The 16,881-nt window shown below is 56.7% G+C and overlaps 1 protein-coding gene across 1 annotated transcript; it reads right to left on the reverse strand.

Annotated features, from left to right (window-relative positions):
* Positions 1-1,142: 1,142 nt before the first annotated feature.
* Positions 1,143-16,734, reverse strand: LOC149861792 (C-X-C chemokine receptor type 3-like). The gene is made up of 5 exons (XM_090053811.1): positions 16,291-16,734; positions 12,889-12,910; positions 7,909-8,096; positions 6,186-6,524; positions 1,143-3,096 (listed from the first exon to the last, which is right to left on the reverse strand). Exons 1-5 carry the CDS (start codon positions 16,732-16,734, stop codon positions 1,993-1,995), a joined length of 2,097 nt encoding a protein of 698 aa, XP_089909937.1. The 3' UTR covers positions 1,143-1,992.
* Positions 16,735-16,881: the final 147 nt, after the last annotated feature.

The raw sequence follows: 16,881 nt of genomic DNA on the forward strand, positions 1-16,881 counted from the left end.
AGAGGTGCTGGTCATGGGTTAAAAGGCAAGAGTGAAGAGGGACTCGGTGCCTCTTCCTGTTTAAACTCTCCCAGGGCTGTAAGTCGGGGCAGAGGACGTCTGCGTGCTTGGTGGTGCCCAGGTGGCAGGGCTGGGACATGGGTGAAATTCCCCATCCCTCACCACACATATTAATTCCTGGCCTGGCCTTTGCATTTCAGAGGAAGTTCAGCTCCCTGAGACCTCTCAGGAAGAGCCAAAACCGTGGCCTTCAGGTGCTGCATGGGTGCAGAGAACGAGCCCCGGGCCACGCGCTCCCTAGCCAAGAGCCTCGTGCGGCAGGAAGGCCTCGGCCTGCGCCCCAGGGTGGTGCTGGATCTGGCGGCGGGTGAGGAGATCTGCTGCTCAGGGCGCTGGTCAGAAGCGGGGAGGGAGCAAGGTGCCGCTGCCAAGCTCCAGCCAGTGCCCGGTCACCCAGCCGTCGCTGGCCCTGCAGTGGGTGGTGCTGGGTGGGACTTTGCCACCTGGCCCTGCGCCCACTCTCTGCTTGGGCTGCCGGCAGCAGCAGCAGCTGGTCTCTCTCTCTCTCTGTGGCTGTTTCCAGCTGCCTCCCTCCCCTTGTTTGTTCCTGTGTCAGAGCTGCTCCCTGCTGCGGGGGTGATGGGGCACCAGCTCCCCCTCCCCCCGCAGGAGACCGAGGCAGACAGGCGGAAACCTCAGGGATGCGTCTCTGGTGCAAAACGGTGGTGGCACGGGTGGGGCTAGCCCGGGCTGAGCCGCTGGCTACGCCGCCCAGAGACGGTGCTGGCCATGCTCCCCCAGAGGGTGGCGAGGGGGAAGACGGGGCCTCTTGGGGCGCCGCGCTCCTGGGGCCTGGGGGAAGGCGGAGGCCGTGCTGTGGGGCTGGGCCGCTTCCGGCGCAGCGGAGCTGGGGTAGCAGGGTGCAGGGTGCAGGGTGCTGTGCCGGGGCTCTGTGGTTGGAGCCGGCTGCCCAGAGCTGCGCCTTGGCGGTTCTTCTCCCAGGCTGTGCCGAGCAAGCCTCGTCCTCGGGGCCCCCCTTGCCCTCCTCAAGGGCCCTGCGCCCTGCACACCTGGCCCCTTCAGCCCCCAGGCCTCACGCTGCCCATGGGGCCCTGCAGCAGGTACTGGCACAGTGCCGCTCATCTTCTCCTTAGGGTTTATTTTTGACAGGTTTTTTTTTTAAATCAATCTGTTAAAACCACAAGACAAAGCTGAAGAGAAACGAGCTGCGAAGCCACTGCAGTTCCTTGCAGAGCGGTGGCAGCAGCGCTGCCGGCAGTCTGCGCCCCCCCGCCACATCTCACAGCACCGGTGTCTCGGAAGTGGGTGCCGCCGGGGCTGCTGGTGGATGGCAGCCTCCCCGGACCAAACGCGGACGATGGTGCAGAAAGGCGGCTGGATCTTGCTTTCCGCACCGGGCTGGAGCGGGCACCCCCTGCTCCATGGGAAGTGAGGGGTGTCTGGCCAGAGGGTCGGGGACGGCAACGAGCTGGGGAGACTCTGGGCGACCACATACCCTGGGAGGCCCTGGCCTTTTTGACCCTCTCATTGCTGTCTTAGCTTCTGCAGTGCCCAGAGCCCGAACACGGGAGTGCCCCAGGATGGGCGGAGGAGCAGGGGGCCTCCCTGTCTGCTGCCCAGAGCAGCTAATTTACAGCATTGCACTAGGTCTGGGGGGGGCAAGCACGTGAGGGTGTGGCCTGGGGGAGGCGGTTTCTCGGGAAAGCCCCTGCGTAGAGGGGTGCAGAGCATCTGGGGCATGGGAGCCCAGCTAGGGCTGGAGCAGCGGGCCCCGAGCTGGGAGGCCTGTGTTGTGCCCTGCTCCTTCTGGGTCCCACTTTGCCTAGCCCTGGCCCTCCCCCCCAGGGCAATGTACTGTGCAGGTAGCTGGTACACGAGGATTTCTAGGCAATGCTGTCCTGGGAGGCTCCTTCAAGGCCCTGGAGAGAGAGGCCAGGGTCGCTGTCCTCCTCCTGATGCCTGGAGGGCCCCTCAGATCCCCGAGTTGGAGGCCTCGGTGGTCTCGGACCACATGGAGTCGCGGCGCAGGGCCAGCAGGCAGCTCTTGCGCCGCAGCAGGTCCCGGCTGACGCAGCCGGTGCGGGTCAGCAGCTCCAGGAACTTCCCGCGGAACTTGATGCTGACGAAGGCGTAGAGCAGGGGGTTGAGGCAGCAGTGGAGGTAGCCGAAGAAGGAGGTCACGGAGAGCGCCGTGTCCACCCCCTCCTCCCAGACACAGTCACGGGTCAGCACCTCTTGGTCGATGAGGGTCTCCAGCAGCTGCACCAGGTGGTACGGCGTCCAGCACAGGAAGAAGACGCCCACCACGCTCAGGATGAGCCGCATGGCCCGGTGCTTGTGGAAGCCCTGGGAGCGTCGCAGGGTAAGGATGATGCTGGTGTAGCAGAACAGCATGGCGACCAGTGGCAGCAGGAAGCCCAGGACCTGGGAGCAGCCGTCCAGCCACCCACGCCATTTCCGGGCATCCCTAATGGAGAACTCTTTGGAGCACACGGTGCGGTTGAGGCGGTCGTCCTCCCAGGCACTCAGGTAGTAGAAGTCGGGCAGGGTGAGGAGGATGCAGGCCACCCACACCACGGCGCAGGTGAACAGCAGCAGGTGGGCCCGACTGTGCCGGTACACGTGCACTGCGTGGACAATGGAGAAGTACCGGTCACCGCCGATGCACACCAGGAAGAAGATGCTGGCATAGAAGTTGATGTTGAAGATGGAGCCCACCAGCTTGCAGGTGCCCTGGGAGAAAACCCAGCCGTGCACGGCCTGCACGGCCCAGAAGGGCAGCGTCAGCACCAGCAGCACGTCAGCCACAGCCAGGTTCAGGAGGAAGATGTCGGTGCTGGCCAGGCTGCCCTGGCAGTGCAGCAGCACAGCCATCACCAGGCAGTTCCCTGGCAGCCCCAGCATGAACACCAGGCTGTGGAAGACAGGCATGAGGACCTGGTCGAAGGAACGGATGTGGCTGCAGGGGGGTGTGAAGCAGCAGGTATTGCTCCCGTTGTAGTCCATGTAGTTGCTGTCGTTTGTCAGCATGTCCTGGAAATCGCTTGCGTCCAGAGTCAGCTTCTCGCCGAGGTCCTGGGTGGGAAGGGGGACATGTGGCAGGAGAGGGTGGTGCCTGCTCCAGGCTTGACATCGCCCTGCTTTGCCATTGACTCCCTGCTCAGTGGCCAGGGCCAGCGCCCCTTTGGGTCATGCCCCAGGCCTTCATCTTTGTCCTCCGCAAAAGAGGGGCAGGCTGCCTGCACCCCGCACCTGACACGCAGGATCGTGCGTTCTCTCCCCAGCCTGCCTCTGACTCCCCACTGCCTCTCGCCCCCCATCCAACCAACCAACCTTTTCCATTTTGCTGCCTCCTCTGGCTCCCCTGAGCTGCGCTCAGCTTTGTCTACCTACAAATGCTCACTAGAGTTCATCCGAATTCCCTTGGGTCCCGGGCCGTCGGCAGCCGCTGTGCTGTGCCCAGGGGCAGCCGCCTCCTAGCACGGGGGACCCAGGGAAGCTCCTAGGACAGCTGTTTTCAGCTTGAAATAAAATTGGGTTCTTTGGGAATCTCACAGAAGGGAGAGCGTGAGGCCATCAGTGACACCTGGCAGCAGGGACAAGGGTTAACGTTTTGGTTTGATGCGTGCTAAATCATGAAATGTACACATTACCGTGTGTGCGTGCATGCATGCATGCAAACATGTATGTGCTGGCACACACACACGGTATGCCAAAATTGGTCTTTTAACCCAGTTTGGCTTTTGCACCCAACAGTGAAATGCTAAAACTTTCCTCGCTTGCATTCCTAGCTGGAAAGAAGAAACTTCAGCGTTTCCCACCGGAGGGGAGGCCTGATGCCTCGCTGGCATTAGGAGGGACTGAGGAAGCCAGACAGCCAGTCCAGATCAACCCGCATGGGGGGAAGATACCCCAGCACCTTGCCTCTGGGCAAGTGAAGTGGTGCTTTCTTTTCCCTAGAAACAGAAAGAGTGCTGAGGGCAGGGACAATTCCCCGCCCCCGCCTTGCCCGGTTTGAGGTCTGTACCCAGCTGCTTCCCTTGAGAGCAGGGAAAATCCAGCCCCCTCCCCCCATCTGGCAGCTGTGGGTCCCTGAGCGCTCCGGAAAACCTGGCCCCATCTCTGGCTCGTGGTGCGGGGCAGCTGCTGCTCCAGTGCCTGGTGTAGCGCCCGCCCCCCATGGCTTCCTCCGGTGCCAGCCAGTTTGGGGCTAGCTCGCATGGCCCCACAGCTGGGTGATTTCGAGCCACTTGGACTTGCACCCTGGGGCAGAGTGTGCCAGCAGCTGATCCCAGCAGCAGGCCCCAGAGGCGGTGGCATGAGTGCGTGCAGCTCCTGGGCACGCCTCGCGCGAGCTGGTGCCCTGCGCAGCGATGCAGGTGTCTTATGAACAGCTTCCCTGGGAAGCGGCCAGTAAGCGATTTCCCCCAGGCCTGTGCTCCCACCCTGGTGTGTGCAAGGGGGGATAGTGACTGCAACTGGAGCCCTCCCTGGGGGCTCCCTCCCCTCCAGTGTGTTCAGCTTCACATCAGAAACCACGAGGGGCTCTGCCTCCCTGCGGTCTGAGGCCAGCCCGGCTGCCTGTGTCTCGGCAGGGGGTTCTGCACCTGAATCACTGCCCAGGTGCGCTGTGGTGTCTGGACCCTCGGCTCAGCGGGGAGATGTCCGACAAGCTGCCAGGAGCCCAATGCCCTTCCTTCAGTGTGCGAAAGAAGCCAAGGGGCAGGCAAGATTTATTCATAGGATCATAGTACTTAGGGTCAGAAGGGACCTAAACAGACCATCAGGCCTGACCCCCTGCCCCAGGCAGGAGCAGGCAAGAGGCTGAAGGAGATGGGAGAGACAGCTTTGGTGCAGCTGCTGGCAGCCCTTTGCTCTTCCCCAGCGCTCAGCCAGGTCCACGCAGCAAATGCAACTACATCAGTACAAGCCTCTTAAAGGATCCTTAAAGTATCCTTAGGCATTGCTCTGGGAGCACAAGGGTTAGGAACCTTCCCTGGGCAAACAGCCTTCCCTGAGGACGCGGGGCGACCCCGCGCCTCTCTCGGTAGCTGACATGCGGGAGCTGGGCAAGGTGCTTTGTCGTGCGACAAGCAAGTCTCCTGTGCTGTGGTTGACTGGGGAGAGCAGCCCTCGGCGGTCGTTTGCTGCCGGCTGCGCAGCTCACAGCAGCACCCTCCCCGTCCTGTCCACAGCCGGGGCCTGTGCAGGGGTCTCTGCTGGCACCCAGGCTGAAAACACCCCGAGGACAGCCCTTTTCACAGGGCTGCCTCGTGCAGATACGCAGTTAGCGCCTTTCAAATACTCCAAGCATCTAAAACTTAATGAGCTGATGGGATTTTCTTTCTAGGTCAGGGTCATTTTCCCTGACGTTCATTAGTTTGGACAGACAGAGAACAGGCAAAGCTCCTTGCTCTGCTCTTTTTTCTTTCTTTTTCTTTTTCTGTTCTTTTTGAAAGTCATGAGACCTTTGATTTCTCATTTTCGTAATTCATAAGTGGCTGGAGGGATTTTCCTCAAACTTAATTAAAAAACATTTAGAACAAAAAGTAAAAGGAAAGAAACATCTTTTTCCCCTTTCCCACTTTGAACTAAGACCACAAACAAAACATTTTAAATGTGAACGCAACCTTTTAAGAGTGGTAAAGAACACTCCTGCAAACCGCGGGCTGGAATCTCTGAGTTTTGGATTCTCCTAAATGTTCCCCTCTGCCCCCGGCCCTGAACCCTGTTCAGAGAAATCAGACTCTCAGGCGGAGCATGCAAGAAATAATTGTTCTGCTTGTCTTAAATGTCCAGGCTCCCAAGTTTACTGGGCTACATTGTGTAGAAGCCTCTCAAAGTGACAAACGGTGAGACATTACTTACAGACATTTAGTCAATCTATCAGGTTAACCAAAACTACGTAAATGAGATGAGCTGTTCTCGATGCACATATTTAATTTGTTGTTTCATCTGGCTGTAGCAAGTGTTTGCTTCTGAAATTAGCCTCTCTGGTCAGTTTGGCTAAAGTTTTACGTATTGTCTCTTTCTGACACATCTCTCTCCTTCTACAGATCCCCTCTCCAGATCTCCCACGGACCTCAACAGCCACCCGCATCCCTCCAGCAGCTTTAAAATGCAGCAGTGGGCTCCATAAGGGACTTTCCCAGTGTGGCACTCACCCAGGTGCTGGTGGAGCCCATGGCCGTGGTTAGGAATTCAGCACTTCCCATGCGTAGAGAGCTCACGATGCAACTGGCTTGAGATGCTGGCGGTTGACTCTGTATACGCTTCAGGTAGCTGTGGTTTGCTGGAGTGACAGCCTCTCCTCTTATGAGTGGCCACAAGTGAGCAGCCACGCTGCACGGTGTGCAGGCATGGTTCTGCCCAGCAGTGGCCTTCCAGGTGCCTGGAGGTGTCTGCTCTGCTCCCAGGTGTAGGTTGTTTGTAGGGGGCCGTAATGACCAGGCACTGGACGAAGACTCTTCTGTGCTGCTGGTAGCTGAACCTGGGGCCTGCAGCTGGAGAGGTTGCACAGGGTCTAAGCAAATTCCTTCGTCCGTGTTCCTCCTATGCCAAGGAACCTTGTTTTTCTCTCTCTGTGGTTAGTGTTACCACATTTGCCCGTCACTTTGGGGTGTGCTCAGTTATTAGAGGTCTGTTTCTGGGGTCTCTGTAATTCTGTCCGTGTGCTGCTTGTGTCACATGTGTTTCTACACGGAGCTGTATCTCTCCCTTCTGCACGGCCTCACCCCCAATGCAGCTGTCTTGCAGGGCTCGGGTTCAATGGGGCTGGGTTCCTCCAACCACCAAATCAGTCAAACACACATACGCGCACACACATACAGATTAACAGGGCACGCCTGAGCCAGGCTGGGTTATTTAGCATTGACAGGCAAACACCCTCATATGTCTTGGACTCGGTTCATCAGGGCAACAATAAAATGCAGTCAGACACAAGCACATGGATTAGCAGAGCGCATCTGGGTCAGGCCACACTATTCAGCATTGGCAGGCTGACACCCTCATGTGCCTTGAACTCGGTTCATCCCTTATTTCAGCAGGACAATAATAAATGCGGTTAGACACACACACACATGCTAGCAGGGTACGTCTGAGCAGGCTGTGTCTGATCAACACTTTCAGCTGATACCCTCATACGTCTCAAAACTCAGCACGTCCCAACCTCTTGTCACAGTGGTCTGAGCAGTAACCCCCTTGATGGGCAGTCCCCAACGTAGTATTGGGCATACAGGGATCTCTGGCTTAGGTAAAAGATACCTTGCTGCAGAGCAAATGGGGAGGTCAAGGGGAAGGAAGAGTAAGTGAGGTTCGGAGAGAGAGTGTAGCCATGAACGGCGCGTGCCCCAGTGGCTGGCGGGGCGCGGCTGTGCTGGTGGCAGCGGTAAGTGCGGAGCTCCCACAGCTGTTGGTGGGGTGGGGTGGGGTGGGGAGCGCGGACTAGGGGTGAGCAACCACCCATAGGCGCCTCCAGCAGCATCAGCAGTGGCCAGTGGGGGCTGCGGACCACTCACAGACGCTGCCGGTGGTGGGGCGGTGAGCAGCGACCACTGTGCCTTTTTGTAGGGGGTGCACCGCTATGCTCAGGGGGTGCAGGTGCACCTGCCCGCACCCTCTATGCATTGCCCCCGAGTATAGCAACCAGCTTGACCGTACCAGTTATTTATTGCCGGTATGTGAACTTATGATGTTACCAGTAGTAACAGCCATAGAAAAGAGACAAAAAAATAGTTACAATATTACATAGTTTCAATTAGGTATTTGGGGAAGTCTAGCTCAAGTTTGATTAGCAAAAGTTAGGTTTACAGAGCTGTGCCTGGAGCAAGAGAGTAAAAGTCAGGTTCCTGGAGTCAGAGAGAGAGAGGGAGAGAGTTGGGATCTCACCACCCAGCGAAGCTTGAACCAGTCGAGGTCCTCAGGTGTCTGTTGGAGCTTGCGGATGGGCAGAGCCCTCAGTACGGTCAATGGAGGGATCCAGGCAGAAAAGGAGTGCAGCTGGGGCAGCTTTTGGATCCGAGCCCCAGAACAGGAACTTGCGCGTGGGTCGGGGTTTTGTAGAGAACTGACAATGGCTCAAGAGGGAACAGGAGGTTTGGCAAACACTGGCTCATGCTGCAGAATAGGAACTGATCACTCCTGGTGCTGGGTGGCATCACTCTGGGGGAGCTCACAGTGCAAACAGGCAGATTCAGTGTTTTGGGTACCAGCAAAGGAGTCATTGCTAGAACTGGTCTGATAACTGCTGAGCTGGGTATGTGTAGACATGGGTTGATTAGCATTTGGAGCAGGGATCCCCCATCATGCAGCGCTCCCCTGCTTCCCTGGTCCCAGAGTTCAGTGCGGTCCTTGCCTTGGACTCTGTTCTCCATCCTGACCGCTAACGAAGGTGCGTGCCTGTCCCACCTCCCATTTAAATGAGTTGTCATCCCGTTCCATCTCTGATGTACATGAGATCAGGGGAGTTGCTTCACTTTTACCACCCTTGTCTGGAGGGATTTAGGTGCATCTCCCACTGCATCTTCCTTGTCTTTTGTAAATCCATCCTCTAATCAGTTCTTGTTTGGGGAGGCGAGGGTGAGTTGGGCAGGCTGTGTACTGTGCAGTTAGTCAGGCCCAGTCCATGTCCCCCACAGACATATCTGTTTCCCATTGCCAGGCAAGTGGGGAAGATCTGAGGTGCACGGTTGCATCTGATGTGGTGGCTTGGAGGCCCCAGGGAGTGGTTTTGTCCTCCTTGCTCATAGGAGCTGCCCTTGTCTTTGGGATTGTGCAGTTGCAGCTCTGGGGTTGGGACCTGGGGTTTAGCCTCTTCCAGAGAGTCCACTCTTGCTAGGGCTGATTGGGTTGCATGGCCTACCAGACCTGCCTGGTTTTGGTGTCCCTACCTTTCCCATCTCCTGGCTGTTTGGCGCATTTCCAAAGCTACCTGCAGGCCAGTGCCTCCGGGGAGGGAATTTGTGGAGCATGAGCCGATGCTTGGAGGTTGCGGTTTTTGGGCTAAGTCCGCGCTGCCTGCAGCGGGGCTGTCACTGTCTTGGGACTGTGTTTCCCTCCACAGGGTGAGGGGCTTGGTTTGCTGCAGGCCGGGTACTGATTAAGCCTCTCACTTGTACAGAGAGATGCACAGGGAAGGGGCATGAGTGGCAAACTGATGTGGTCCTTTAGCACAACTTTCAAGCCACATCACACCCGAGTTTCCTTGGGGTCCCCCACCACACACCATGCAGTGTGTGCCCCAAACCTTCGAAGGCCATGTGCCTCCCAGAGGAGCAGCCCCTGCTTGCGGCAGCAAGGGCTGGGGAGGGCTGTGCTCCAGCTATTGCCTGCTATCCATGGCTTTTCCCACTGAGAGCCATGTTGGCACTGGAGAGAAGGCCCTGTCCACATGAAGTCCCTCCCCAGCCCCTGCTGCAAGTTTTCTCCATCAGGTACGTGGCACAGCCAGGCAGGGAAAGTTGGACAGCACAGGAGTGCTCCACCCATGTGTCCATGGGTCTGACAGAGGAGCTTGTACTTAGAGTTCAGCTTGAAACCGGTTCCCAACCCTGTGCACTCACAATCATGTAGCTCCACTGACCTCATCCAGAGCAGCTTGCCCTCCCTTTTCACCCCTGCACACCATATGGACTGGTTCAGGCATCTCTGCTCCTGGTGCAACATTGTTTTTATCCTTTGCAGAAGTGGTAGCTCTGGGAATGCACGAGTAGCACGAATCCACCTGCGAATACAGATTCTGCGAATGGGAGCACAGAACCAGGCCTGTGCTGAGCCCGAACCCCCGGCTGGGAAGCCACGCAGGCCCCCGGTCCGTCTGGAGGGAGGATGATCCATGCAGACCGGCTGCGTGCGCGAAGTGCCTGCATGCACTGTCGTCTGAGCTGCTGACAGGAAATGGGGGCTTTTGCAAGAGCTGTAGCTTTGTCAGCCATCAGAAACAGCTCAGGCAGGATTCCCCTGAGGCAAGGCAGGGTGCCGTGCCGCGCCTGTAAAACGCAGGGGAGGGTCCCTGCACATCTGATAGGAATGCTTGGCCTTTGTCAGGACCAACAGGGAGACTTATGAGATGAAACTTTCAGACCGAGGAGAAAAATCTCGCTTTCCTTGAAGTGTGGGTTTCTCTTCCCTTCCTGACTGCACAAGAGTTATGTCATGACTCACCAGATTACCAGTATGAGTCTTCCCTGGCAGAATTTCTCTCCAGACCTGCAGCCGTGATGGCTGTAACCCTGGGGGTGGGAGGGCAGGGGCTGGTTATTGTGCAGGGGTTATTTTTCCCTGGCATCTGTCATGGCTTTTCAGGTGCGAGGAAATAGGCTGTTTTCTATTTTTCCCCTAAAGGGCAGGGGACGGCACACTTAGAAACACTGGGGGAAGAGCCATTGACAGAGGTTTTTCCTCTTTAAGCATTGCCAGAGCCCAGGGCCTGTGGGTCCCCTGGCACCTGCCTCCCAGGCCGCAGGGCAGAGCTGTGCGTTTGCCTGCAACATGCTTCCCAGGTGAGTGCCTTGACTGCTAGGCTACAAAGTCATCCTCTGAGCCCTGGGGTGTGAAAGAGAAGCATGCTTCCCGGGGGAGCTGGGCCAAGAGCCTCTGGGGTGCCTGTAGGAGGGTGCCGGGGCAGGGCGCTCACGTGGGAGAGGCTGGTTCTAGCCTCTTCCCAGGCAAGTGCAGATTTGAACTTGTCTCCAATTGTCCAGGAGAGCGACTGGACCAGTGGGCAGCGGCTGCGGGGAGGGTGAGGGAGGTGCTGTCTCCTCCTCACAGCTTGGGAGGGACTGAAGGCTGTGGTGTGCAGCCTCCTGGCAAATGAGACAGGGAGATGCCCCTTTGCAGGCCTGCTCTTTGCTCTCATTCTAGCAGCACGGTCAGGGCTACAGTGAATCGCAGGGAAGCTGGGAAACAGCGGCCACGAGTTGATCACTTTATCCATTGCAAAGTCGGTCAGCGATGCAGTAATCCTTGACTTTAGGAAAGCCAACTTTCACATGCTCAGGAGGCTGGTTGTCGAGGCCCTGAGAGGCCACGATCCGACAGGGAGGAGAGTCCACAATGAGTGGTCGCTCCTTGAGGAAGTGATCCTTGAAGCACAAGGGAAGTCCATCCCAGCCCATAAGAAAGGTAGTAAAAGGGCTCGGTGAACTCCCTTGGCTCAACAGGGAACTCATGGACCTCCTGTGTCCAAAAAGAGAGGCTTGTGAAGGATGTAAGTCCGGAAACACCACTAAGGACGAGTATTCAGCACTAGTCTGCACCTGGAAGGAGTGAACCAGGAAAGCCAAGTCTGTAACCGAACTCCAATTGGCCACAGGAATCAAGGACAATAAAAAGTCCTTCTTCATATACATTGGAAGTCGGAAAAAAAACAAGGGCAACACTGGACACCTGCTAAATAAAATGAGGCAGCTGGTAAGCAACACCCAGGAAAAAAGCAATCTCCTTAACGAGTACTTTGCGTCGGTCTTTCACCAGCCCAAAGGGACAGCCCTGCCTGACAATATGCAGGATTACCAGAGTAAGGGCAAACATACAATCAGACCTAGACAGGTTACAGGGGTGGGCGGATGAGAACAGGATGGGATTCAACACTGACAAGTGCAAGGTGCTGCACCTGGAGGGGGAGAACCGGCACCATACCTACAGGCTGGGGAACTCCCTTCTCGTCAGGGCAGAGGCAGAAAAGGATCTTGGAGTCATCATTGATGCCAAGATGAACATGGGCCGGCAGTGTGGGGACGCGGTCAGGAAGGCCGACTGCACCTTGTCCTGCATACACAGATGCATCTTGAGCAGGTCCAAGGAGGTGATCCTCCCCCCCTATGAGGCACTGGTCAGGCCGCAGCTGGAGTACTGCGTCCAGGTCTGGGTGCCGCACTTCAGGAGGGATGTGGACAGCATGGAGAGGGTCCAGAGGAGGCCACTCGCATGATTGGGGGCAGCGGGGCAGGCCTTATGAGGAGAGGCGACAGGACCTGAACCTGTTCAGCCTCCACAAGAGAAGGCCGAGGGGGGATCTAGTGGCCTGTTACAAAGTAGTCGGGGGGACCAGCAGCATTGGGGGAGTCCCTGTTCCCCCGAGCACCGCCAGGAGTGACCAGGAGTAACGGTCACAAGCTGGCAGAGGGTAGATTCAGGCTAGACATTAGGAAGCGCGACTTCACGGTCAGGGCAGCTAGGATCTGGGACCAACTTCCAAGAGAAGTGGTGCTGGCTCCTACCCTGGGGGGCTTTAAGAGGAGGCTAGATGTACACCTCACCAGGGTATTTTGACCCCAGTACTCTTTCCTGCCATGGCAGGGGGTCAGACTAGATGATCTGCTCAGGTCCTTTCTGACCCGGCCAACTATGAAACACCCATCATTGGCATAGATCTTGTAAGGGAACATCTTGAGAGGCTGGACATCCATAAATCAGCTGGTCCAGATGGATTGCACCCAAGAGTGCTAAAGGAACTGGCAGACATCATAGTGCAGCCACTGGCAAGGGTATTCGAGAATGCGTGGTGCTTGGGCGAGGTACCTGAAGATTGGAAGAGGGCCAGTGTGGTGCCTATCTTCCAGAAAGGGAGGAAGATCTGGGGAAAATCAGTTTGACCTCAATCCCTGGAAAGATCTTGGAAAAAATCATCAGAGGAACCATTAACAACAGGCTAATGGAAGGCAACATCCTGAGGGGCAGCCAACATGGTTTTGTTGCGGGTAAGTCTTGCCTGAGCAATCTCCTTTCCTTCTACGACCAAGTGACATTTCACTTGGACAAAGGAGAAGAGGTTGATACTGTATATTTGGAATTCAAAAAAGCCTTTGACCTGGTGTCCCATGATATCCTCATGGCAAAATTGGGGAACCTTGGACTCGACAACCTTACAGTCCGATGGCTGGGGAACTGGCTGCGAGGACGGACCCAGAGAGGGGTAGCTGACGGAACGGAATCAGCCTTGGCACCCAGGGACTAGTGGTGTCCCCCAGAGCTCTGTTCTCAGACCTGTACTCTTCAATGTATTTATAAATGATCCGGACGCTGGTGTCAGAAGTGGACTGGCTAAGTTTGCTGATGACACCAAACTATGGGGAAGTGTGGTGTCTCACTTGAGGATAGGCTGGAGATCCAGGCCGACTTCCACAGGTTCGCGAGGTGGGCAGATGAAAACCTGATGGCATTCAACGTAGAGAAATGCAAGGTACTCCACCTCGGGAGAAAATACCCACATCACACATACAGGATGGCAGTGCTACACTTGCTAGCACCATGACCAAAAGAGACTTGGGGGGGCCACAAGATGAACATGAGCCACCAATGCGACACCACAGCCAGCAAAGCAAACAAAACTGGCTTGCATCTACTGATGCATCTCAGGCAAGACCCAAGAAGTCATCTTTCTGCCGTACTTGGCCTTGGTGAGGCCGCAGCTGGAGTACTGCGTCCAGTTTTGGGCTCCGCAATTGAGAAAGGATGTGGAGAAGCTCGAGGGGTCCAGAGGAGAGCCACGCGCGTGGTCAGGGGGCAGGAGAACAAGCCTTACGATGAGAGGCTGAGAGACATGGGGCTCTTTAGCCTGGAAAAGCGCAGGCTCAGAAGTGACCTGGTGGCTGCCTAGAAGTACAGCAGGGGTGTGCAGCAGGATCGGGGAAAATGTCTGTTCACCACAGTGCCCCAGGCGAAGAGAAGGTCCAATGGTTGCAAACTCCTGGAAGACCGTTTTAGGCTGGACATAAGGTAAAACTTCTTTACTGTCCAAGTCCCCAGGGCCTGGAATAGACTCCCCCCAGACGTGGTGCAAGCACCTACTCTGGACACTTTCTAGAAACACTTGGATGCGTATCTTGCTGGGATCCTTTGACCCCAGCTGCATTCCGGCCCCTTTGGCAGGGGGCTGGACCTGATGATCTTGCGAGGTCCCTCCCAGCCTGAATGTCTATGAAATCTATGAAAATGTTCCTGGGTGCAGGATCTGCAGGGTGAGCCAGCAGATTGCCTGCCTGCACTCCAGGCTTAGAGACAACTTCAGTCCTGCTCTTTGAGTTTCTAGGTGGACACAGAGTGAGAAGCCACAGCCAAAGGATGAAGTCCGCAGCGATCAGCCTGGGAAGGAGGACAGAGCTAGCTAGGAGCAAGGACAATTAATCCACCTGTCCTTGGCCTGGCTTGTGGCAGGGGCTGCAGCACTGAGACTGTTTCTTGCTCAAGAATGACCCTGTGCAGCACCAGGAGGTGCTCAGACGGTTGCAGTGGCCCGTCTGGATCAGAAATGCACTGACCCTCTTTGTTAGCTGTGTCTCGGGAGTCACCTTGCAGAATGACGTGAGGCCAGCTGGGGGGGCAGCTCTGCACAGGGCAGGGGGAGAGCAGGTGGCTGGTCGAGGCTGATACCTCAGGCTCTTGAACTGGGCCCAGGCTCCCTTCTGTTTCATGTAGCTGGACATGGGGTGTCTTTAGGAGATGCCCATCTATGTGGTGGGCTGAAGCCCCATGGAGAGCAGCAGGAAGGGAGAGATCCCCGCATCCTGCCCTGCTTCATGCTTCTGGGCTGGCCCAGAGACTCTGCAAGGTGGCCAGCTATGATGGAGGATGTTACAACCACCTTTCACTTTCAAGGGCTGCAGATGCTGTTAGTAACTCCAGTCAGTCACGACACGGAAGCAGATGCGTGATTCGGGTTGACGCTATCCGGATCTCACTCTGATGTACAAGTTTGGGTTGTCAGCTCCTGGAGCCTTCTTCCAGCCCCAGAGCCTGCTCATTACAGGGGCCCTTCTGGCTACAGAGTCGAGCGCGCAGGCAGTGACCTCGAAGCAGGAATGCATTTTTATTTTATGAATTGTGAGCCTTCTTGCCTCAGCTCAGCACCTGCTGGGCCCGCCCCGCTGGTACCAGACTCTGGGCAGGAAAGCTGCAGCAAATGTGCTCTGGTATCACTTCACACCTTTTATGCAGAGGCAGCTGCTGAGCTTTTATTTTCCTCCTTGTGGTTTTTTGATTTGGTGTGCTGGTAGTCGTTAAATGACAAACAAGCAACCCAAAGCCGGTAAAGTGTTACTGCCTTGGGCTGAAGAGTTGTCAGAATTATTAGAAACTTCTCTTTTTCTGAGCTGTTGCTTATGATTCAGGGAACACACACCCACCTGCCCACTATATTATACTTGCGTGTGTGCGTGTAGGTACTAAAAGGAGAGCAGGGAAGTTGATGCTGGACTGACCACTGATTAAATGTGTGTAAATGCTACAGCAGCTGAACGCCTCCCTCCCTTCAGGCTTGCAAATCAGATCTTCTCTGCTGCTGTTTAAACCCATTGCTGTGTGTCTCATCCCACCACTCTTCAGTCTTTTCATCACGTGAAAACTTCTGTCTTGTGCCCCCACCCCACTTTAACTTTTTGTCCAGACTAAGCATGCCAAGTTCCCGTGGCCCTCCCTGGGCAACATGCCTCTCAGATCCTTTAGCACCTTTATTACCACCTACCTCCTGGACCGTCTTCACTTTTGCTAGAGCTTTTTTAAAATGCAGCTTCCCAAACTGGATACAGCCTCAGCACTGGACACAGCCATGCAGTGGCGTGGAGAAGTGAGGCCACCTCCTGTGTCTTGCATGCTGTGCTGCTGTACTGCCAGCCAGCACGACTTCTGGTTTCTGTGCAGCTGCGTCTCATGGCTGACTCAATGGGAGCCGAAACAAACCATGAGATGACATGGGGTTGGCATCTCAGGCTGTGGCCTCTCAGCTCATGAGCTACCTTAGCATGGCAGAGTCCCTTGCTGCTGCCACAGCAAAAGGGTGTCTTTAGGAAGGGATCTTGAGGGCTCTGCACCTTTCTTTTATCCTGCAGTGGACGGTCTGCTTAACTGGTAACAAGGCCAGATGCTGCTTTGTAACTAGGTGGTTGTAAAACTGCAGCAGACCTCTCGGAGAGATTTTCAGCGGCACACAAGTGCTTTGAGAGTGCTGCAACTGCGTTCATAAGTAGAAAGGACAGTGACTGTTGTTAGAAATAATCACAGCAATGGAAGATGTAGCAAGATTACCTCTCCTGCACATCATACAAACCCTACCATTTCCCCGGACCACAGCAAAGCGTGAAGTGCACGGCAGGCTCCGACACCCAGTGACAATAGCTGCAAACGCAAACCTACCCTTTTTGTGACCCCCCCCCACCACACGCGCTGTCGGCTGCGCTGGTGCTTCTGTCCTCAGCGCACACATCAAAGCGGAAGAACCGGCCGGCTCGCAGGCCAAGGCGTGACACGGGTGGAGAGCCGTGTTAGTACGCTAACCGCCTCCAGGTCAGCGTTGCAGTGAGAGGCTAGCCCAGGGTCTGCATGGGACGGCGGCGAGACTAGGGGTGGCCGGGCTACGTGGCCTCCGCAGGGCCCTCCTGGCTCTGCTTCTCCGTGCTCCAGCGGTTGCCCCCTCCGTGTTTGGCTGAGACGAAGTGGCAGGCGGGCGGAAGGAGCTGGGCCCGGTTTACGGCGGGCGCGGGACACCGGGACACCGGGCTCTGTGGCCGGAGCGCGGCGCGTGCTGCCCGGCGGGGCAGACCGCGGCACCCCCACCCCCCGCCGGCAGCGCGCCAAGGCGGGAGAGAAGACTCGCGTGCTCATTGGCCGCCTGCAGGCGGTCGGCCAGCGACGATTGGCTGGAATGGCCGGGTGGGCGGGCCGAGAACCGCCTCGCCAGTCTTTGCCGTGATTAGCTGCTGCTGGAGCCCAGCGCCGCATTCCTGGGCGTTCTGATTGGCTGTCCGGCGTCCTGCGCGCTGATTGGCCCGTGTGCGATCCGTAGCAGCCCCGTGTGCCCCCGGCGCGGGGTTGGGGTGGTGCTGGTTCGTTTGTGGGTAGCGGGGAGTGTTTTCCGGGAAGGTGTGT

This window comes from Crocodylus siamensis, chromosome 6 (genome assembly GCF_052110815.1).
Source record: "Crocodylus siamensis isolate JL-2025a chromosome 6, ASM5211081v1, whole genome shotgun sequence".
NCBI lineage: Eukaryota > Metazoa > Chordata > Crocodylia > Crocodylidae > Crocodylus > Crocodylus siamensis.